The 22,468-nt window shown below is 38.8% G+C and overlaps 1 protein-coding gene across 3 annotated transcripts; it reads right to left on the bottom strand.

Annotated features, from left to right (window-relative positions):
• Window positions 1–361: 361 nt before the first annotated feature.
• On the bottom strand, window positions 362–21,390 carry agfg1a (ArfGAP with FG repeats 1a). 3 transcript variants are annotated; one of them, XM_088011864.1, is made up of 13 exons: window positions 21,038–21,390; window positions 15,501–15,594; window positions 13,531–13,646; window positions 12,511–12,676; window positions 11,233–11,395; window positions 9,451–9,555; window positions 7,259–7,474; window positions 6,430–6,619; window positions 5,967–6,043; window positions 5,153–5,260; window positions 2,782–2,937; window positions 2,567–2,661; window positions 362–1,190 (listed from the first exon to the last, which is right to left on the bottom strand). In XM_088011864.1, the coding sequence occupies exons 1-13, from the start codon at window positions 21,202–21,204 to the stop codon at window positions 1,131–1,133; spliced, it is 1,713 nt and encodes a 570-aa protein (XP_087867990.1). In that variant the 5' UTR covers window positions 21,205–21,390; the 3' UTR covers window positions 362–1,130. The 3 variants fall into 3 exon arrangements, with proteins under 3 accessions (XP_087867990.1, XP_087867991.1, XP_087867992.1); XM_088011865.1 differs by having other exon boundaries at window positions 5,153–5,257; XM_088011866.1 differs by lacking the exon at window positions 7,259–7,474 and having other exon boundaries at window positions 21,038–21,385.
• Window positions 21,391–22,468: the final 1,078 nt, after the last annotated feature.

The following is a 22,468-nucleotide window of genomic DNA, read 5'->3' as shown; positions in this document are numbered from 1 at the left end:
CAATTTGTTTAAAAGTCAAGATCTTAGGATCTGAATGAAGAATGAAGTTCAACCAGGTGGGTGAAGGTCATTAAATGGGGAGCCACGTAACCTGCCGGTGTTGATCTATGTTGTATTTTGAAGTGTATTTTATACTTCTATTATAGTTAACCAAGACATTTTAAGAGCACTTCACGGTTCTCTCTGCCGACAGTCTTCATGGAGTTGCTGATTTCATTTTCAGCAGAGCTTAGCACCTGCCCACGCTAACAAAAGCAAGAGTTTCCCTTTTTGAATTGAATTACTGATATGGACGTACTTCCCGATTATATTCTAGCTTATTGAGAAGCACCTATACATTTCTAAATGAAAGCTTCAGTCATTTCATCTTATTTAAAATTCATTTTAATATATATTCTGTATATATTTACACATTAACTTAAAATTCTTTAATATCCCATGAAAGTGGTTTTTCAGTCCATCAGTCATTCTGCTTTTCCCCCCCGTGGGTCTGAGGTTCACTGTCATTCAAAAATTGTTGGGACCGGGGTCTCTGTCAGCAGGGAGGGAGGCGGCAGAACGGCCAGTTTGCCGTTCGGATGCAGCATTCACTTGTTTTCAGTTTTCAGTCACTGAAGTTTTTCCTCAGTATGAACAATTTACCCCCCGCCCCCCAAAAAAAAAAAAAAGAATCAGCACAAACAGTTTAGTTCTTTACAAATACAGAAACTGGCAGTACCCAAGCGACAGCCCTGTCTCGACAAATCTTATGTTATACAAATACTGATATGCACAAAGAGCTAACGTCCTAGAGGAGAAAAGAACATATGTACAGAAATGCAGCATGATGAATGATATACTGTATGCAATAACTTAATTTTCAGCCAGTTTGATTATATACGTTGTGGCTCAGGCCAGTTCACAGGTTCAGCAGAGGACAGAGGGTCAACCTCTCCCCCCTCTCTTTCTTTTGCTAGTCACAAGACACCGTCAGTGCCTCCGTCTTGCACATTGTTTAATTTGTGACAAACTGCGATAGAAAATACAGATTCTTACAAACGTTGTGTGTTTTTAAAGCTACTGGTGAAACAGTGCAATAGGTGCAAGCGCGCCGGTTGTCGACCCTGTTGTGCAGCAGACGAGATGGACCGCTATAAGAAGGGGTTGGTTGACGAGCCTCCAGCGGGGTACTGAGCGGGCGGAGCGCCGCCCTGGGAAGAACAGAGACGCAGAGAAAACACACGGGAGTCAAAAAGTAGCATGGAAATCACTACGGCCACATTCGGCGAATGAGAAGACGGGTTCTGATGAAGACAGGTTGTCCGATTAAGACAGGGGTGTCAAAGTCAAATGGACGGAGGGCCAAATAAAAAATTTAGCTACAAGCCGAGGGCCGGACTGATCGAATGTTCATTGAAATTTTTTTAAATGACTCATATAGTCTAGTGAATCTAATTGAACCTACTGAAAACCTAACAAATATATTCCAATATGATCAGATAAATAAAGCAATATTTTCTTATGGCTCTGTCAGTAACCTTTAATTTTCAACAGACACAACTGAAATATTTTTAAAATATAATTGGATTGAAATACAATAAAATAAAGTGCAAAAATCTATTAATCCACATGTCAGAGTCAAGGCATTTAGATGTGTCGCCGGCGAATTACGGTACTGCAAATTTAGATGTGTCGCCGGCGACACATCTAAATTTGCAGTACCGTAATTCCGCCACACGTAGCGCTAAGTGGAAAAATTCCAACGGTTTCTGAAAGAGGAGACGTTGCACTTTCCAGCAAGTATCGGGTTAATACGGTAACTTCGCAGCTGCAGCTGCAGAGAGTGTAATTAATCCGGGGGGCACTCGTTTAATAGACGGTATATTTCGGCAATAACTTGGTGGATATTGAAAGTTCCGGTTGTTATGGATACATGGGTAAGTACATCATCTCACAGAACATTTAAAGAACTACTTACAGTTCAAATAAGGAAGATATTTTTTTTTCAGACGGGGTGCCGGCTTGCTGCGGTCTGCGGGCCGGTTCTAATAATAAATCAAGATCATCCCAGGGGCCGTAAAAAACCTTCTCGCGGGCCGGATGTGGCCCGCGGGCCTTGACTCTGACATATGTGGATTAAGAGCACCTTTTCAAAATAACACATAAACATATATTACACATAGTTTTCATTAAGCTGACATTTCTGCGTTCTATTGGTCTGATGTAATTATCTAATTGTAAGTGTAATTTTTTTTTATCACTTAAAAGCAAAGGCTTTAAAATATCAGTCTGAGTGTGAATGATATATAGAATGAGTTTTATTGAGTGGATTGAGTTAACAAATTGACTTTTCCATATTCTAATGTATTTATGTAAGTATATTAGATATACTGCATCTTTTATTGTACATTTGCTTTAGTGATGTCTTGGGCTGCAGACGTAATTTAGCCTATAGGCGACATTTGGCACATTTATAAGACGCAGCCACGCTTATTGATGTGCATTACTCATTTTAAAATAAATACAAAAAAAGTATATATATGACACAAGAGTTTTTATCTACCAAAAGTGATCTTGCTGTACTAACCAGAAAGGGGTTGTTAGGGACCATGGGGGCTGCCACTGGCTGTCCAAAAGGAGTCACAACAGGCTTCGTCTGGCCAAAGGCTGGGAATCCCCCACCTGATAGACAACGACACGAAATACACAACAGATACAATAAAGCTAAGAATGTTTTAGTCAAATTGACGCAATTTAAATGCGACGTAACAAAGACTGGACATGTGAACTACAAACACACACCGTTGGGTTGCTGAGGAAACGCCGGAGGCTGAGTGTAGGGGGGCTGGCCAGGAAAGGGTTGCTGGAATGTTCCACTGAAACTGGTAGGGAGATTGTAGGCGGCAGCATTTCCAAATCCTGACGGCATACTCATGGAGCCTGTGCCAAAAGGCGCTGCTGCACAGCAGAAAGCAACAGGGCAGAAGATCCAAAAGGGGTTTAAGAGGTTAAAACAAACGTTTTCTGCTTCATGTCAGATTTATTTTTAGGACACGCGAGCATGCTCATGAGCTACAACAACGCGCAAACGGTATGCAGAAAAATCATTTACTCTCAAAATCTGTCGGCTTGTGAGGACATCGTCTGTCCTCCGTCATCTTTACGATGTCCTAAAGAGATTCTCTGTCAAATTTGGTTCTCGGCTGTGGATAAGTCATCAGAAAGATTTAGCTGTCACCTAAAAGTCAGTGAAAATAAAGAACTCAATGCTACCCACAATATCCATCTCACAGACTTTGTAACACTAAAATCAATCAGACATCTAAAGCCTTTCTGAACCGATATCAAAATGCAGGCTGCTATGTCCCAGCCGGCTCTTGACAATTGCCTCAGAAAGTGTAGCGATCTTTGAACTGCTAAGAAAATTTTTTTTATCAAACCCAGCAATCCTGGTGCTCTCATGGGTCATCGCTTCCTCTAGCCCTACTTCAAATCCCGTATCAGATCTGCCAAAACTGCTTTTACAATGATGCAATCAATGCCAGTAAGAAACTCTGAAACTGCTCTCTGCATTCAACAGACTCACTCCTCCTCTAGCCACAACATGCTTTCTAAAATCTAAATCGGTGTGCAAACATTTTGGTCATTTGCTGCTCTGAGAGTAAGTTTTTAAAAGCATTTGATTTGCAGCTATGGCCATTGGATTTGGCTCCCAGCAACATTCTTCATTCAACTACTGTAGTCAGTGCATCAGTTTTTCCATATTTGGTAATTAATATTCTTATGTTATCACTGCGAGATCACGACAGCAGGCTGAGCTTTCACAGAGTCCTCAGTTCTAAACTGATTTGACTGCTGAAGCCTTAAAAGTGGATTTCAAACATATGTAAGCTCTAAAAATGTGTGTTTCACACATCGGATATTTTAAATATTACCTGTTAAGAGTTAAAAGAGCTGAGACACAGAGAGGTGCTGCAAGGCCTCTTGTTTTTATAAAATACATTCCCTTCTTGGGTCTGCTTCTTTGCTAAATTACCACCTGTAATCAACATCAATATCATCTCATTGTATAGATGGAAGTTAGAGCACCACATTCCTGCAATTCAGCAATAAATAGGACCGATTCGTCCGTAAAACTAACCAAGTATTTAGGAACAACACATTTAAGTACTAGATCCGTGCAGATGACCTACACTGGACCAAGTATCACCTGCCAGGTCCCTGTAGGTCACCTAGTAAATCCACGGTTTCTTTCATCCCAACTAAGGCGATTCTCCTCTAGACATTCCAGCAGCATCCAAACCCAAACGGATGATGCAAAATACACTGGTAGATCTTCTGTATGGTGACTATAACTGATTAATCTCCTCTGATGACAAACACAAACTACTTCAAGAAATCAAAGCAAATACATCTCTGTTGTCTTTAATAATCTGAAGAGTTGTTAGAGAATACATTTCTTCTATCATGATGAAGCTACACTTGTTCAGCACTTCTGTCATTTAAAAAAAAAAAAAGTCACACCAAATAGCTTAGTGCTTAATCAAAATAGAGCTACCTTAATGATTGTCTTTTTTTCTTTTTTCTTTTTTTTTAGCTAATATTAGCAATTAAATAGAAACAAGAAAATAATTCATGATGAAAATGAAGTGAACATTTCACCAGGTGAAACTAGAGTTTAAAAACAAACAACTGCACCAAATAAGAAAAAAAAATGTTTGCCACAACAGAAGGCTTTTTTTTTTTAAATATCCAACTCTTGCTTCTTCAGCTAATTAAGAAATTGATTTATGGCAATAAATATTAGTCACTGTCAGTTCACAGCACACAAGTAGAAAAGTAAGCAAACACCTCGTAGCGACCTACCAAAGGTGGGGGTAAAACCCTGCCAATGAGGGGCACTCATCAAGCCTGTCCAGCATGATAAAAATAATTAGTAAATCTCAAATTCTGGATTTTACAGATTGCTTTATCCTGTATGCAGAGAATGTAAACACTAGTGTAACTGCCTCCTTACTTTTTCATTCAATTCAGAATATTCCCATCTGCTCTAACTGCTAAATGAGTCTTCAGCAGACTTGCTGAATAATTCACTAGCTGTTTTCCCCTCACGTCCCCACAGCTACGCACGACGAGAAGCAGAAATCACAGATAAAAAAGCACAAGAACAGACCCGCTGCAGCTGCCATATTCGCCGCTCTGCCGTTGCACTGGAATGGGTTGGTGGGAGCTGCTGCAGGGGCGACTCCAGCGGCTACAAACGGGTTGGTTGATGGTGCTGCTGGAGGAAAACGTCAAGTCGCAGCATGTGAGAAGAAGGTAAAAAAAAAAAAAAAAAGAAGAAGAAGAAGAAAAGAGCGAGCATGTGGCAAACTGGTTTCCAAAGAATTCCAATATTGGAACCAACATCTTAATAAAACGGTATTGTTCCGATGAATTAAAGGAAATAAAGTAAGTGGATAATAAAGCTCCAAACTGTGGTTTTACATAAAAAAGCCCGGCAGCATATTCACAAATAATCAAAATGACAATTTACAAACTGAGACATCCAGAAAGAGTCTTATATTAAGTTGTCAACTACCACTGACAACTTAATATAATGGCTCACCGCTCAGGGTGGCATTTCATCAGTGGGTGGTCAAAATACAAATTTTGACCACCCACTGTTCAAAGGGCTTTTGTTACTCTTTTCATGGAATCTGGGCAATATTTCATCGCCTCTGGGACAAAACAGAAAACACTCCAAGTACTGAGACCTAAACCGGACCAATCCATGTCAAACAGAGATTTCCTATAACAATCGTGTGGACTATGAAGGAAATACAGAAAAATAGGTTTCGTCTGCAAAGGAATAGGTTCACTTGAACGGCCATGTAGTCAAGAACTGCTTTTGAATTATGTTTGTGGTATCAGCAATTTGAGCTTGCAACTCATGATCCATATTTTATTACGTAATTATATACATAAGGAAAAACAGATTCACTTACCTCCAAAACCCTGAGGCATACCGGGCATCGCTTGCTGTGCTTGCGCTGAGGCAACCGTCTCTGAGCCAAAGACATTACTGCAATAACGGCCAAACAAGAGCCTTGTGTAAGAAAGAAGTGCATTTTCTAAAGATTGCATAAATCTAATTTTTATTAGACTGCTGGATCTCTAATACACTAACTGCATATTATATTATTTAGATCTATTAAATATCCAGCTGGTATGATTCACAATCGGCTGATACACAAAATTTTTTTAATCAGGATCAGATAAAAACCTAATCTATAATAGCCATTAAACATAAAAACTTCTTCATAGACAATATGCATAAATAAAAACACAAATGCACACAAACAAAAAAAAAACCCAAAAAACATCAAGATAGTTGCACATAAAAAATAAAGAAAAATGTATCGACCAGTGCCCTTCTCAGATGTGTGAGCGGTTTGTGCTGGATCCTACCCTTGGGAAGTGCTAGAGGTGTTGTAAACACTGGTGGCGGGTGCTGAGGAGCTGAAGACGGTATCGAGCTCCGCTAGAGCAGCGTAACGGTCGCCTGCAGCAATGCCTGCTGACTGCTTCTGAGGCAAACCGGCAACTCCTGCTGAGGCTGCAGCAGCAGCAGAGCTCACGCCTCCAGCAATACCACCCCCTGAAAGAGAAGCACATGAGAAAAGAGCAGGGTTCAATTTACCTCGCAGGGGAAAAAAAAAAAAAAAAAAAAAAAAGTTTGTCAACTCTGAAAGACACAAAACCAAAAGGTCCCAAGAGCTGCCATATTTAACCTATTAAAAATGGGGAACAATAGTCAGTTATTAGCAAAAAAAAAAAAAAAAAGTGAAAATATTTAAAAGAAAATAAGCTAAAATTAAATCAGCCCGAACCAACTCGGAGATGCTTTAGTGCCAGAATTCGACCGTGTCGATAAATTGTTCAAACAGATGGCACTTTTTAGAGTGAGGACAGAAAGCGGCAGCATGTGGTCGTTATTCAGGTTAATGAATAATGCTTATGGATGAAAAACAAACATGCCGTAAATGAAACTGATCATTGATTTACAATAAAACAATGATCAAATTTCGATGTTTCCTTGAACATGTCAAAGTCAGTACAACAATATAAAGAATCTGCCCTTGTTTTAAAGCGTCTGTGCATGACCCGGCCTGGACAAGAAAGAAATCCTCAGGGGGTTCAATCCTTGAGAGCATGAGCAAATTCTTTATTGCTTTTATATGATCCTGTTGTCCTGGCAGCTAAAATCTACAAAACAGGCTGGGCCATAAAGGTTTACCTTCCTCTGTTTTGGCAGAGCTAAACATGTTATCCAGGTCAGCCAGGGCTGCGTATCTATCGACGGGAACGTTAGTACTCTGTACAACGTCTCTGTCAGCTCTCGTGGAGTTACTCTGGGAGGAGGAACTGAAGGATCCAAAGTCAGCACTACACGATTTGGGGAAGTTGTCAAAATTTGCAAAATTGGCATTTGCTAGTCCCCCTGAGGCGCTACCTGCATGGAAGAGAGAAATTAAAAGGTCATAAGGAAAGCTTTGATTGGAAATTTTGAGACAAAAGATCAGTGGGGGGGGTGCGCGTGTGTGTGTGTGTGTGTGTGTGTGTGTGTGTGTGTGTGTGTGTGTGTGTGTTGAGGGTACAGGGTGGATTGAGCCATGCTGAGGAAGGGAGACCAGCAACACTTGAAAGAAAGTGGGCAATGTTTGCCCACAATAACATTAACCTATGAAGCTCGGCAGCTTCAGAGGTTAATGTAAAGACAATGTGTGGAAGGATTTTGAGGCTCTGTCAGACATGCCACCTGCATTTTAGCTCTCAGGTACGGGTAAAATAAAAAAAAATAATAATAATAATTTAATCATTGTGGCATAGGAGGGGTAAAAACTTGACAAATGCCTCAGTGTTGTTTTTTTTTAAGGACATTAAACTGAACAAAGGGAAATACAGGTACAACTTAATATCAACAAAGATGCTTTTTCCTTTCAACCTGTATTAGAAGATACATTGTTAACCCTGAACCTTTTGCCAGTAACAATTCCCTTCTCTTCATTTAATGCACTGAAACCGTAACAGAACGGTACTCTGTGCGCCAATGATCCGATTGGTCAAAAGCGTAAATAAACTGCAAATTGTTGGATCTCATAGTTTTTCAGCGTATTCACACATTGTGAACACATTCACAGATTGCAGGTGAATGTATTCCCACACATCATTATGTTTTGGGGGAAACACTGATTGCAACAACGTTGGTTTTTAAAAACGTAAACTTGAACAGAAATACCTTCACCATCAAACCTGATAGGTCATGCTCAGCTTATTTAGCGTGTGTGTTTTTCTGACTTCAGCATGTTCCAGTGAAAGTTTTAGACAAAGTACGGGACGGCACACAAGAAGATCTCAGGAGTTTGTCACAAAATCCACAGGAACTCAAAATAGCAAATATATCAGGTTAAATTATTTTTGTGTCGTAAAACCAATAACAAGGTACAAAGAGTTTTTGAAAAAGAACTTTTTTTTTATAAAGTAATGCCAATGAATCAATAGAAAACACTTGTGCAATTATTGTTGTTTGCGTTCACCAGCGTGAACTAACCAAACACTGTTAAGCTAATTCAGAAGTTTCAAACTCTATCTCTTGCAGTTTTGTTACCATTTTAAGCCCGAACTCTAGATATCCTAGATTTCCAACAACCAAACAAAAAAGCAGCAACACAGAGAAAAAAAAAGAAAAAGAAAAGGAAAGTCGGGAGGACAACACATCAGAGATGATGGAGCTGTTGTCGGGGCAAGCCCAGAGAGACTTACTGTGTGAACTCTGGAGAGGCAGAGCAGCGGTAAACTCACCCACACTGCGGCTGGATGAGAGCACAGCGAACGCTGGCAGACAGAAATCAAAAGGAGGGAAAATGGAGCAATAAACAGCAAAAGATGACAGAACAGAAATTACACAACCAAAAGAAGTGGTGAAAATGATAGTGTTGACATAAATGCATGAGTACTACAAGATAGACAGACGGTCGTTCACCATTTGTGACAAAGACAATGATGCAAAAAAAAAAAAAAAAGAAAAATGTAAGAAGTTTAACAGAAATGACAGAGACCAACTCACACAGAGACAGACAATCAATGCGTCCAGTAGGGGGCAACGCAGCACATAATAGCTTCCTGTAGCAGGTTTTTCATTGTACGAGTGTGTGAATGAGAAAAAAGGGTCCATTCACACACACACACTCTTGGAAAGCATGCAGTTATTTTATTTTGTATGCAGAAGTTTTACAGAACTGACTGATCAAAAGGTTTGGTAAGCTGAATATATGTTAGGTCAGCCAAAGTGAACAGAAATAAGAATTTCACACAGAACATGCCTCACAATATGCGACTGGTAAACAAGCTTGTTTCTATTTAGCGTGTTTGCCTTTGAGAAACAATCCCAATTGTTTCGTGTTTAGTGTGGACGTGAGCTTGCGCTACCTGTATTTGGAGGCTGAAATGACGCTTGTGGTGCCGGGGTGTTCCCAAACGCATCAAAATTTGCAAATCCTGCCCCTGCGCTGACATTCTGTGCTGCTGCAGGTGCTGATGACGTGATGTTCAGATGAGCAGATGAGCAACAAAGAAAAAAAAAAAAAGAAATAAAAGTGAGTAGGGAAGTGTGGATGAACGAACTTAGAAACAACATGACACGGGCTACTGCAATGGATATTTATGAGATAGAGACAGTTGACCTTTTCCAGTGATTCTACATGCATTGTGAATTAATCAATGTGTATATTTGTGCCAGTGATTTCCATGAGAAGATTTGTGGACGTCACTGCAGCTGCTGAGGAAACATTTGACTCTCGAAGGGCGTTAGCTGCCAGGAGGCAGGAGAATCCAAGTTGCTTCAAAGTTCAGAGAGAAGTTTCCACTGTCGGAGGCGATTTGGGACTTGAGCTTCCTCAAGTCCAAAGTCAGCACAGCTGCTACCGGGAAATTTCAGAACACCTTGCGCTTCCCACTTCAGAGAGGCTTTACACAGACTCAGATTTCATTATCCAGCAGTTCTTGGCACCTGCCCAAACTACAAAAAGTGCCTATGTCTGGTTTAATGACGATGGTATCACAGTGCTTGATTGGTCAGCAAACATGCTCGACCTAAACCCCATAAAGAATGTGCAGAGCACCATCAGGAGGAGGATAGGAAACACCTGAAGCATCAGTCCAGATGAGCTGGAAGATGCTTTTAAAGGCTACCTGAACACCTTGGCAGAGCAACAGGCCAAACACCTCCATGTCATGTAGCATGTCTGCAGTCTTCATGCAAACGGAATCATAACCAAATACCAAGGACATATGCTATACAGCACATGGACAGCTTTTATGTGGGTCAACATTTCATTTTTCTTTCCTAATAATTTTAATTTTCCGAAAACCTGAATTTTGGGTTTAGCTTTAAGCTATAATAATGAACATTACAGATATAATGTGCAATCAGTAATGAGCCAATATTGTATTAATTTGACATTTTCATTCAAATTACTTAAACGTCTATTGAAGAACATTGCAACGTATTGAGACGTTGTTCGCTGGGCAACCTCTTTCCCAGCCCACTCTTTTCTTCTTTTTCGAATAAAGCTGTCGAAATGAATCACTATCTTCATTGTCTGTCTGTCTGTAAGCAGCAGTGATCGCACCATGAAAAACCCAGCAGTTTCCAGAAGTACACTGTGTCCCACAATAGGCAGTAAGGACGATTTTGAACAGCAGGAACCTTTTTAAAAGGTATTGTTTTATACCATCAGACCTGGTTCCTCTTTTTGTAGCAGCACAGCAGGAACAGCACCTAACTGTAGTTCTGAGAAATGCTTTTCAGAAACATTTTACATAAGAAAACTTTGGTCCAAGCATGAGGAAAAAATAAAACCCACTGATGCAAACTGTTTGGTAACTGGTCAAAAACATCGCAAGTATCTGTTCTCTTTGGAGAACAAATTCAGAAACAGAAATGACACATAAAGATTAGCCTAAAAAATTGAATTCACGAAAAAGAAGCAAACGGCTCCCGTACTGACGTCATGTTACTAGTTATTGGTGGGCATGGACTCAACTGCCTACCAAATATACAACTTAATTTGATAGTCCTTCAATTGAGATAATAGCATTTGAAAACATCTCAGAGTTTTTTTCCTGTGCATTTATATATCAGATATTTTAGCTACCAACAACTACTGAAACATTTCGATGAAATAAATCAATAATTAGTTGGATACTTACTTGTGTGGCTGTTGAAATGTGCAAAGTTAGCAAAGCCGGAGCCGGGGGCTGAGTTCACATTGGTCGGGGCTGCAAAGATGTCTCCACCCAAGTCACTGAGGAGGTCAAACTTTTTTTCATGGAACTGCTGTTGATGGTGTTGCCCACGGCTCACTACCGGAGACTGTTGGAGACAAGAAACACAAATGGAAAAAAATAAAAAATAAATGTTTTTTTTTTTTTGCCATGAGCACAACGCTGAAAATTGGGAATGGCTGGGCAATTTAAACATCATTTAAATTATTGTGGAAACTAATTTGGAGATCACAGGAAGGAGCAGGTAGAGTGAGGAAAGTTGGATGCACAAATTATAGGCAGAAATCAAACCAGATGGCCGCACCCATCAGCTGTTGGAAATTGCTGGAACTAATCACAAGGCTGAACATGCAAGTAAGAAATCTGTCACAGAAGCTCTTGACAAAGATCTTCTGAAGTTCTTGGAAAGTGTAACATTTGTAAACTAGCAAGAGACCCAGTCAAATGTCAAACAAAAGCCAAGTATTTTCTGTAACATGTAACTATGACAGCGCCAAATGACTATTTTAGTAATCGATTATTCTATTGATTATTCTGACATTTAATCAGTATTTTAAAAAATTGGCACGTTCCAAGTGTTTTTTTTTTTTTATTCAACCACTTAGGTCTTTTTATACAATATTTAAAATATGTTAATAGATGCAAGTACACAAATAATTCCATTACTTTTTAAAATAAATAAACATTTTATTGCTGGAAATGCAAGAACACCATTCCTTTAGTGCATGCTTAATCATTTGTAGCAAAGGACGTATCTGCAGGTTAAAAAAAAAAATACTTCTAACATCAACATGTGAAAAGATTCACTCCTTTTGTTTGACTTAACATCAATAAAGTGTAGCGATAATCTGTTAATTAATTTTTGGATTAACCAATTAATAATTTGATAGCAAAAGGTGCTTGATAGGAGATTTTGTTTCACACAATTTGAACCAGGTGAAGCCAAAACCGGACTACTCAAAGGGTTCTGGGACTTTAATGCAACTATTTTTTGTGCAGTTTTGCCTTAATTACCGAGGGTAAACTTACATAAGTTTTTGGGCTGCAGTTTACTTTGATCATTTGATTTGATACAACTGTTTTCTTTTTTGTTGTTTTTGGGGACAGAGGGGGGTGAATTTCGTTTTTAAGTCTTGTTTTGTTTAAGTCAGGCACTACTCTTTTACAAGAAAGTGTTTGTGTCCACGCGTGTGAAACATTCACCTGATTTGGTGGGGTATTCTTAGTCAGGTGCAGACTGGGGGCCGAATCCCCCAGCAGCGATTTAAGCGGTCTGACCTCTGGGGTGCTGTTGGTGCTGCTGTTTGAGGAACCAGAGATGGAAGCATGGACCGATGCCACAACCTTGGCTTGTTCAGGAGGCACATACCTTGGAAGAAAATAATGTATGCATCACATTAATGTTAAAATATCTAAACTGTAATAATAGAAAAAAAAAATCTAAATTGATGGAAACTTTTAGCTCAAACATAAAGAAAACAGTATTCTGCAGAATAATAATTTTTCAATATAAAAGTTTATTTAAAGATGTGTTAGTAGATTAACTGTGATTATTGGACAAATAACATCTGCACCTGTAAAACACTGTCACTGCTATGTGATTGGGTGTCTGATTCAGAAAAATGCATGTTTGTTCCAAAAGGGCATGCTGAGGCATGCAGCGCCATCTCCACTGCTCTCATTTTGGTCGGCTTTCAGGGACTAAACATCTGAAGATGAGCTAAAAATAATTCTTTCATAATCAGGTGTGTTTGCTCTATGAAACCTCAAGGGAAAAAAAAAAAGTACATATTATTAGTGCATCTTGTTTTTCTCTGTAACTGCATAAGTATTCATTTTAACGTTACTTTCCTCTTCAAATCAAAAATTCACAATGACAATTAGCAAACCTCTTGTTTGCATTTGATAACGTGTCCTGTTAACCATAACACTAATATGAGAATAATGCTGACTGGGCTAAAGAACAAGATGTCTAATTTGAATTCATGCTTTACCTACTTGAAGTCACTATTGCATATTTAGAGCAGCTTGTCTGTAGCGACCTACATTCAGTGCGCTAAAGGAGGAGTGTTTGGTGGCTCGCTGGAGGCTGAGTGCTATGAGCCCCCTTTGAGACATTCCAGGCCAGAAATAAGGGAAGCTCAAAGACAAGCTGCATGTCAGCACAGCTCTCAGATCTGTTCATTCAGATCTATGTACCACCAGCGTGAGATGCTCACTCACCATCTCTTCTTCTCATATTTCTCTTGAAGGAACTCCTTGACTTTCTGTGGTTCTCTGAAGTCTGGCACTGATGAGGTTCTGTCGTCATAAAGACCGAGCCAGATCTGTTTACATACCTGAAACATATCAATGCAGGAAAGTTGTGTCAGCTTACAAATTTATTTTGTAAACTCCACTATACAATATTAATGTACTTTTAACTGTTAAGAAGTTATCTAGTGACAGAAAAATAATAACAGAACTTACCTAATAATGCTAATTAAAAATGATGCCAAAAAAAAAAAGAAAAAAAAATCACTGAACCACCTTAAACTAACTTGTGTATTTTAACAGACCTATTTTACAGGTCTAGTACTGAATTGAACAAAAAGGAATTAGAAGACTATCCCTATTTATGTACCACAAGTGTTAAGGTGTGGTCATACTACACCCTATGGAGAAAAATGCTGACTCGACAGTTGTCTTGGAAACATTTAATGATACCCTCCATAATAAATGTAAACCAGAAACCGTTATTGGTAAAAAAAAAAAAAAAAAAAAAAAAAGTCTGGCTGTTACATCAGTGCTTATTCGAGGAAAGTTAAGTGGAAGGAAAAGGAGTGAAAGAAACAAAGATAAATGCAGTGTTGTTGAATAGCCTGTGAAGCAAAGTCAGTGTGAAGTTTCCAGACTCCATGATTATTTGGTAAGCCATTTCATCAGCTGCTGTTAGTCCAGTTCTAAAATCCAAAGTCAGCAAAACCGTCGAGCAGGAAATTTTAGTGCACTACATGCTTCCTTCTGCTGACAAGCACTGTGGAGATGCTGAGTTCATTTTTCAGCAGGGCCTTCCCACACAGAATGTCACTGTGGTTGATTTCACAAATTCACCTAACCTAAACCTCACACACAATCTCATACAGAAAGAGCTCCGGTCCAGAAAAAGACGAGACATCGGACCTCACAATGCACATGAGCTGAAGGCCACTGTGAAAGCAATCTGGGTTTTCTTAAGACTGTAGCAGAGCTGCAGGCTGGTCACTTTGATGCAATGCAGCATGAATGCAGTAATCCATGCAAAAAGAACTGAAGACGTGTGCGATACGGGTCACACGCATACTTTGCAATCGGGGTAGTTGGTATTAGAAATCTTGCTAATTGGTATAATATTCAAACTTTTGCAGAAACTTAATTCTGAGTTTTCATCAAGTGTCAGACAAAAACATCCAAACAAATGGAGAAAAGAAAAAAAAAAAAAAACACTTCAGCTACACCAATCTGTCTGGAATGACTCTCCAACAAAGGTTCCTTTGGACTGAAAATGTGAAATAAATCAGTTTTTCAATGATATCCTAATTTACCAAGATGGACATGTAGTGATGGTGATAAAACCAACAAGAACTGAATGTCTAAATTCATGATGCACAAGACAAAACAGCATGAAGGCCGAGATACAACAGCTGATGGTATTTGAACCCTAGCTGTTGTATCAGCTTTTTTCTCTGGATCAAAGTGTGCAAAAACAGAATGAAAAAAAAAAAATAGCAACATGATGGAGTAATATTTACAGCCTGGAGGACACAAGCATCAGTCCCAACCTTGAGTCTCCAGCATGTCTGCCTCCTGGATGATTTTGCTCCAGCTTGTAATAAACTGCGTCCCTGGTGACACTGATCTATTTTATACCACAAATGTGATGACGGACTTGAAGGACTTTGGTTTCTCTGTTTTGAGCAGATAGGTGAGTACATGGATGACAAACCTTTTATACTGAAACTCCATGGCATTTATTAATAAAAAAAAATGTGGTACTTTGGACTACAGTTCGTTTATAAAACACAGAGACCATTTGCTAATACATGAAAAAAAAAAAAAAAAAAAACAAACATATTGTGATCTCCACCTGTAAATTAAGTAAAACCAAAAAGAAACAAGGCCTTTAAGAGTAATTCAAAGTTTTATGCAGCAGAGCAGAAGTCCACCAGGCTTACCTCATTGCCATGTTTCTGTAGGAACTCGATTTCCTGTTGCGTGAATGTTGTCATGGAGATAGACTTAACTCTGTGGGGTGGGTTCAGTCCTCGTCTGTGGGCAGAGAAATTAAACCGGGGTCAATTTGATGTCGTGTCACGGCGAGCGAAACCATCATCTTAATGGGCTCCAGCCCCCCTTTCTTTGGATGGGGTCATTTAATTAGCCACAAGCCGGCAGGTTGCCTGTGTAACCGAGTCGACTACAAGTGCAAGAAAAGACAAAAGCGACAAATGAATCACGGCACACAGACAAAAAAGGAAGAAGAAAACAAAGGAAACGGGTGAAACATTTCCTGAACTTGCACTGACTGAACTCAGGTTGTCAGTGCAACCAAGCGATGAGTAATATCCCCTAAAATGGAAACTATCAAGGAGTGACATCCGTTATCTCACGTAAACCTCGTTCATTCCCCTTCAGAAGGTCACAGCTCAGCTAAACTAAAGGGTCGTCAGCAGGCAGGGTTATTGTTTTGAGTTAAACCTGACTAATATGGCTGTAAGGTCAGTGCTGTTTGTCTTTGAAGCTGATCACAGAACATTTACTTAGACAGGCAAAACATTAACTGTGACTTAAGGGCACAGAGCCTGCAAACAAATAAAATGAGGTGTTTTTTGGGTTTTTTTTTTTTTTTTTTTTTTTTTACAAATTAAAGAAAATAAACAAAGCAAAACTATTCGATGTGTGCATGTAGAGTCTACATGTGAGATTGGGGGAAAAGTCAATATTAGATGAGCTATATTACCTTAATAAGTCTTTCACTGAAAGTGAAACTCAAAACAGGTCAACATTTGAATATGGTAAAAAGATATTAATCACATGGCACTTACGTAATAGAGTCATTAAATGCACTAAGATGGAATCTGAACTAAAGATTTAAGCAATCTAACATCGGGAATCTAACTACACTCTAGATGTTAAAGTAGAAAATTCTGAAATTTCCCAATTCTGGACATTTGCGTGCATCTCTATGATGCGTCACAGTTTGAATTAAAGGTTTAGATTTTTACTCATTTTTTTTTTCTAAAATCTTTCTTTTTTTTCATTATTTTTCTTAAAATAAATAAACAGAATTGTACTATTTTTGCTCTTGCCTTTTATAACTTCCATTCTGAGGAGTTGTCTGTGTTTCGATTCCATGCAGCGTTTTATTCGTGAGACAGTCGAAATTGTTCAAACTGAAAATTATATTAGTGGCCGACAACCAGTTGTTAATATTAAATTAATCCTTGTTTTAGATGTAGATACAAACAACTGATACTTTCAACGTTTTAAGTGAGAAAACAAACAAAACAAAACAACAACAAAAAATCGCCACAGCTGTCTAGGAAAAAGAATCTCAAGTTTCACGGTTAACGCTTGGTCACACTGTGTTATGCACAAAGCCGAGCCAAACCTGGAGTGAAACACTAGACCAAGGTTGCTAAATTATTGACAGGCGTTAACTTTCTCAGAACTTTTCATCTCGCTCATTCTTTTCACGTTCAGTCAGCTCGACTCACTATTACTCAGTAACACGAAACAGAGATAACAGGCAGTTTGGACAAGGAAAATGTACTTGTGATATAAACTCCAGGTTATACTGTATAAAAAACAACACAAGAAAGGGAGAGAGATGTCCAGCACATTATCAGCTTTTGTTCAGTTATGTCTTACTGAGACTTCTTGTGAAAACAGATAAGAGGATGAATGACAAAAAATCATTTACTAAATCTAAATAATAAGTTGACTAAACCACCAAACCAAAGACTAATTGAATCTGGAAAAAAAAAAAAAAAAAAAAACTTTCCAAATGTCAGTTTTCTTCTCATCTTTGTTTTCGACTTTGAAAACGAGTCAAAATGAACAAATGAAAAACTTATTTAAAAAAAGAAAATCTCTTCAAAAACAGGGAGAAAAGTGTGCGCTTCTCCATACGTGATACTTGAGCAATTCTTCAGCGCCTGATGAAGGTAAACGACACGATGCTATTCGAATCAAGATGAAACTAGGTCAGAAACAGAAAAAGTCCCATTGCCTTAAAGGGTGAAATATGATGTGAACATTTCTGCCCACTGCTTTCCCGCTGAGGGGGCTAATTCAGGTTACATGATCTTATCCGCTGTGGTTTTTGCTTGCTAATTTTGTCCTCTGAAAAACGGAAAACATCCTTTGCCTACATTTATTGTCATAGCTGTTGTTTATTTTCGTGTGAGCCAACTGAAAGATACAATGCATCTGTATCAGTCCGGATTCCATCTATGCAGTGACACAGGGTAAAACAGCCTTCCTTAACCAAATATGCGCTATCGCACAACAGTCAGTGGCTTCTAAAAAATGCAGAAGTACGGAGAAGTACAGGATACCACTGATTCTGCCATCACCACTCTGCAGACATCAGCAAAGACTGGTCCACATTTCCAAACAAGCAGAAGTCCACTCGGTTTTCCCTACATGTAAACAGAGCGGCACGCACACTGTGTGCTAAAATGCTATCACATATTGCACAGTGAAATAATTATGACCTTGTCTCTACTTTACAGCGAATAGCTGAGCCAGAGAACTCAACTCATTTGCATACGGAAACAGCTTCAGGGTGAGAGGAACTGGCAAAACTAAGTCTCAGAAGAGTGGAAGGGCTTTCATGAAGCCTAAAATAACTGCTGAACAGGAAATATTTAATACCCAACCTGTAGTTTAATAAATAAAAAAAAAAAAAAAAAAAAAAAAAACTCCTAAAGTCAAACCGAATTGTTTACATAAGCGTTACTTACGCTTTGCTTGAACATCACAAAAGGATTAAACACGTTTGTAATTTAAATAGTGCCTGGCTGTTATTTATTATACTAGTCATGTTTGACACTTGGCCCTCCTTAATGCCGACTTGTCGCTTTTGTATCCCTGCTTACTCAAGACAAGCAGACCGAGTGGGGTTCCTTCCTGCCAGCAGCAATTTACCAGAAAGAGACATTGTGAGCGGTGTTCCTCCTGGGAAGGTCCCCACCTTCGCCAGGAATGTGTTTACATAGCAGATTCCAACACCACCCATTAAATAACCACCACTGCAAGAGGAAAAAGTGTTTGCGTTCTGGCCGTCACCCCTAAAGAAGTCGCAACCATTAAATTGTCCAAAAAGAAAAAAGAAAAAAAAAAGCTACGAAAATTTAAAGAAATCATTAGAAAATAAATCAGAAATTTACTTTTACGCATCTGCTGGGATTCTACCTGCAGTAAATGTGTCTTTTTAAATAAAATGTTTTGTAAAATTGTAAAAGCATTTCTACTCAGGATTGTGTTATTTATTTTAAACAAACTTTCATTCTAACCACTGACATATGAAATAGCTTTTAATGATACATGAAGTCAACAAGGCTCTTTTTTCATTAAGAACTTCTAATAAACTCCTTGTTGTATAAATGAAAAGACATTCTGTCACAAGTTTGTTTTTTGTTTTTTATCAGGGATTACAGAACATAGTATAGCAAAATTAGTTTTCTCTGTTGGGTGTAGTCTCTTTTTGGAGCCGATTGGTCCCGGTGTGCTCACTATAATGAGAAATACAAGATCACAAAGCGGCGTTTAACCTGATCAATCTCCTACTTACACCACATATTGTGAGCATTAAATGTGCTTAGAGCAGCCGATGGTTGCCAGGTAACTGTTGGGTATTTTATGGCAGTGCAGCTTTTACAGCTAAAATCTTTGGTGCCTTTCTTCTCTGTACATTCACAAATTTGTAAATTCACAAATCATTTGCTCGACTGTACTTCTCTCATATCACAACTAGCTAACTACCTAACTAAGCTCAGAAAGATCGAGCCACAGCCACACCACATGAGCCGAGGTGATGAGTCTGAAACTCATTTCAAGGGATGGGATGTTTCTGTGAACCATCGTGGTCACATCTACTTTCCTGCTCGGCTGAAAACCCAGGTGTTCGTCTGCCCTATTACCTCAACAATGACAACCTCTCCCCCGTCACTTTTTAATCAGTTTCAGTCTCAACCTGATCGTAGGGCGTTCTCCTGGAAGTGATTTGTCACTCCACATAATTTTAAAAAAAACAGGAGAGACAGACAGTGACCTGCCGTCCCAGCCACTTCCTGTTGCATACACGCATCACATGCTGCTGATGTAGCAGCAGAGTGGGGCCACACCACTTCCTGCGCCTATAATTACAACCAGTTTGAAGCGCATCTCAAACACACAGGAAATAATTCAAGAACAGTTAACATGAGATAAGTGTCAAAGGTATTAAACTCTTTCTTCAGATTGAACTCAACATAAAGTAGCTTGTATTGTTATTAACTACAGAACCACACCCCACCTGTACTGTAAGCCAAAAATATTTTTTGCAATGCTAAATATATAAAAAAACATCCAATTATTCATTTATCAAAGTAGATATTGTTTCAATCTCTGAATGATAGTAACATACAACCTAAAATTTCAGCAACAAATTAAATTGAAAATTCCTTGTCGAACTTATTTTCTAAGTCCTTACACAAAATAATAAATGTCTGTCAAATTTAAGATTATGTGTGCTCATATTAACAAATATTTACAAAACAACGCACATCAGTGCCATCTAAGCTCTTTGGGAGTACAGTAAAGAAGAAGGAGGAGCACAGACAACATGTTTAGTTACTGCATATTGTTGATATTCCATACTGCAAAGAGATACTTGTCTAAATGACAACATGTTACTAAAATACTAACAAGTGAGTGAAGATGTCATATTTGTAACTGGAAAAGAAGAGAACATTCTAACTAATTTCACATCTGAAGTTTACAGAAGCCTGGATTTAGAACCGAATAATGATAGAAAACAAAATCCACCCTACTCCACTGTAACGACTAGTTTAGTCACTATGTTTAAACTTTGCAGACAGGAGTTCGTATAAGGTACCTCGAACACCAAACAGAACTGAAATTCCAGTTGCGATTCTTGTCAGAGGCAAATTAAGGGTTGAGAAATGTATTACATAAATACATTATGGCCTCATAACAGTTATCGGTCACATCTCTAAATAACATGACATTGATACGCCCAGGTGTCAAGTTTACAACCCCCCCAAAAATGTGACGTTCAAATCGATAACTAAAAGGTGTGTTGGTGTGGCTCTTTCTATAAAGAGTACATGGTTACTAAGTAACATTAGTCGGAGTGGGGGCTTCCTAACGTTAACAGCAACTGGTAGCAGCATCTGGCTAAAGGCTTATCTGTAGCTTCCAAGTGCAAGATAAGTTCACTGGCTAGCACTGGAAGCTAAAGTTAACTAGCATCGAGGGTGGTCGCCCTTTCAGTTCCATTGTGGGGGCACTGACAACTCATGCACCCCGCCCAATACAACACAACCAGACAATGTCAAGCAGCGAAGCCCACGCTCACTACAACCTATCTGGAAATAAATGCCTCATGTTAGCTTACGTTAACAGCTTTGGTTCGCCCGTCACCTGAAACTCTACATATCGTACGCACAAAAGCTGTGGCTCACGTCTGCAACTTAATACTCACAAGATGCCAGAGCAGGAGGTACACACGAAGGAACCCACAGTCATGTTGGCATAGGTTGGGCCGCGCTGATCGCAGTCAAAGCACTTTCTATTGGGAGGCAAACTCGTCATTTCTCTCAGCATCTTCAGATGTTTCTCCTCCTGTTTTCGTTTCGCGCTCGCCGCCATGGTGAAAGATACGCAACACGGGTAATTAAATGAGAGGCTGAGGGGTCAGCTACAACTAAAACAAAGGGCTGTGCTGTTTAACGGCTGCCGACTCGCTGCTAACGGCAGATAGGGGCGGCTCCGTTGTCAGGGGCGGCCTGGCGTCTCCTCTAGCAAGGAGTTTCAGGATGCACATCAGAGGAGACAAGAGGAGCTCTGCCATCTACTTCCGCTTTGGCAAAAATCCCGTTATGCGCGCCTTCATTTTATCTCCGGGACAGTTTTTTAATTTTTAATTTTTTTAATTATTATTAAATACCTATATTTTATGATAGATGTAGATTTGTACTTAAACAAAGAAGAAGAAAAAACGTGTGTTAGAGCTCAGTTATTAAAAAAAATTTAATGTACAAGTTAATTAAAATGATTTTTCAAGAAAACCCGGAAAAATCATTTTAATTAACTGTACTAACCTGGTCTTTATATTATTTATAAACAGCTGTAAATTCGGAGTTCATGGAAACGGATGTTCAGGTATAAGAAGTTGAGAGTTGTCTAGAAATAATGATTGAAGGTTTCATCTTGCCGGTAGTATCTTTGACGACCCTTTTTAACACACCAGCGCCACTGTGTGGATTACGGTAATAACTGTGGTACTACTGTACAAGGCTGTTCTAGAATTTCAGAAAATATTCCCAGAGAGAAAATGTTACGATTAGCACAGCATTTATAAAAAGAAAATGCTCCTGGTAGTACTCGGTGAAATTCTTTGCTGTTCAAAAACGAGAAAACAATCAGTCAAAACAAAAGTAGCCATGTCCATTGACCTTTGTAACAATACACTGACAAAGGTCAGTGTGTTTTATTGAAGTTATAATTGTAATGTGTAAGTTTGAAGTGGAAAGAAAAATATATTGGTTATTAACCAAGAAATTGTTACTGATGTAAATTTGTTATATAAGTATTACTGATTATACTTTAAAAATGAGGTAACTTTATGTTATTAAAGGTAAAGTTTAAACAGTAATGATTTCTTGGTTAATGTCAAGTTGTCATAAAGACATTTTGAATAATGTCAACTTTGTATTAAAAGTGTCATAATTTACCGAATGACGCTTTATGACAACATTCATTAATATTCATGAAGACTTATTGATGTTCATGACAGGTGTTATGTCATGTTTATGAAAGTGTCATGACAGTCTTATTCACCCCCCTTCAAATAAAGTGTTACCACAACTTTGGACAAATATTTCACAAATCAGACTTTTTGCCACTAACTTCT

Source organism: Poecilia mexicana, unplaced genomic scaffold, assembly GCF_051168715.1.
Source record: "Poecilia mexicana isolate PSO_F unplaced genomic scaffold, ASM5116871v1 scaffold_13, whole genome shotgun sequence".
Lineage (NCBI taxonomy): Eukaryota > Metazoa > Chordata > Actinopteri > Cyprinodontiformes > Poeciliidae > Poecilia > Poecilia mexicana.
The sequence above is the reverse complement of the archived record's forward strand: the minus strand, read 5'-3'. Positions and strand labels throughout refer to the sequence as shown.

Excerpts from the sequence above, each read along its gene's own strand:
- agfg1a (XM_088011864.1), bottom strand. The coding sequence starts at position 21,204 with ATGGCGGCGAGCGCGAAACGAAAACAGGAGGAGAAACATCTGAAGATG. Across the intron at positions 12,677-13,530 it reads AAATATGAGAAGAAGAGATG|GTATGTGCCTCCTGAACAAG; the intron begins GTGAGTGAGCAT and ends TTTTCTTCCAAG. Across the intron at positions 1,191-2,566 it reads TCCCTAACAACCCCTTTCTG|GGCGGCGCTCCGCCCGCTCA; the intron begins GTTAGTACAGCA and ends TGTTCTTCCCAG.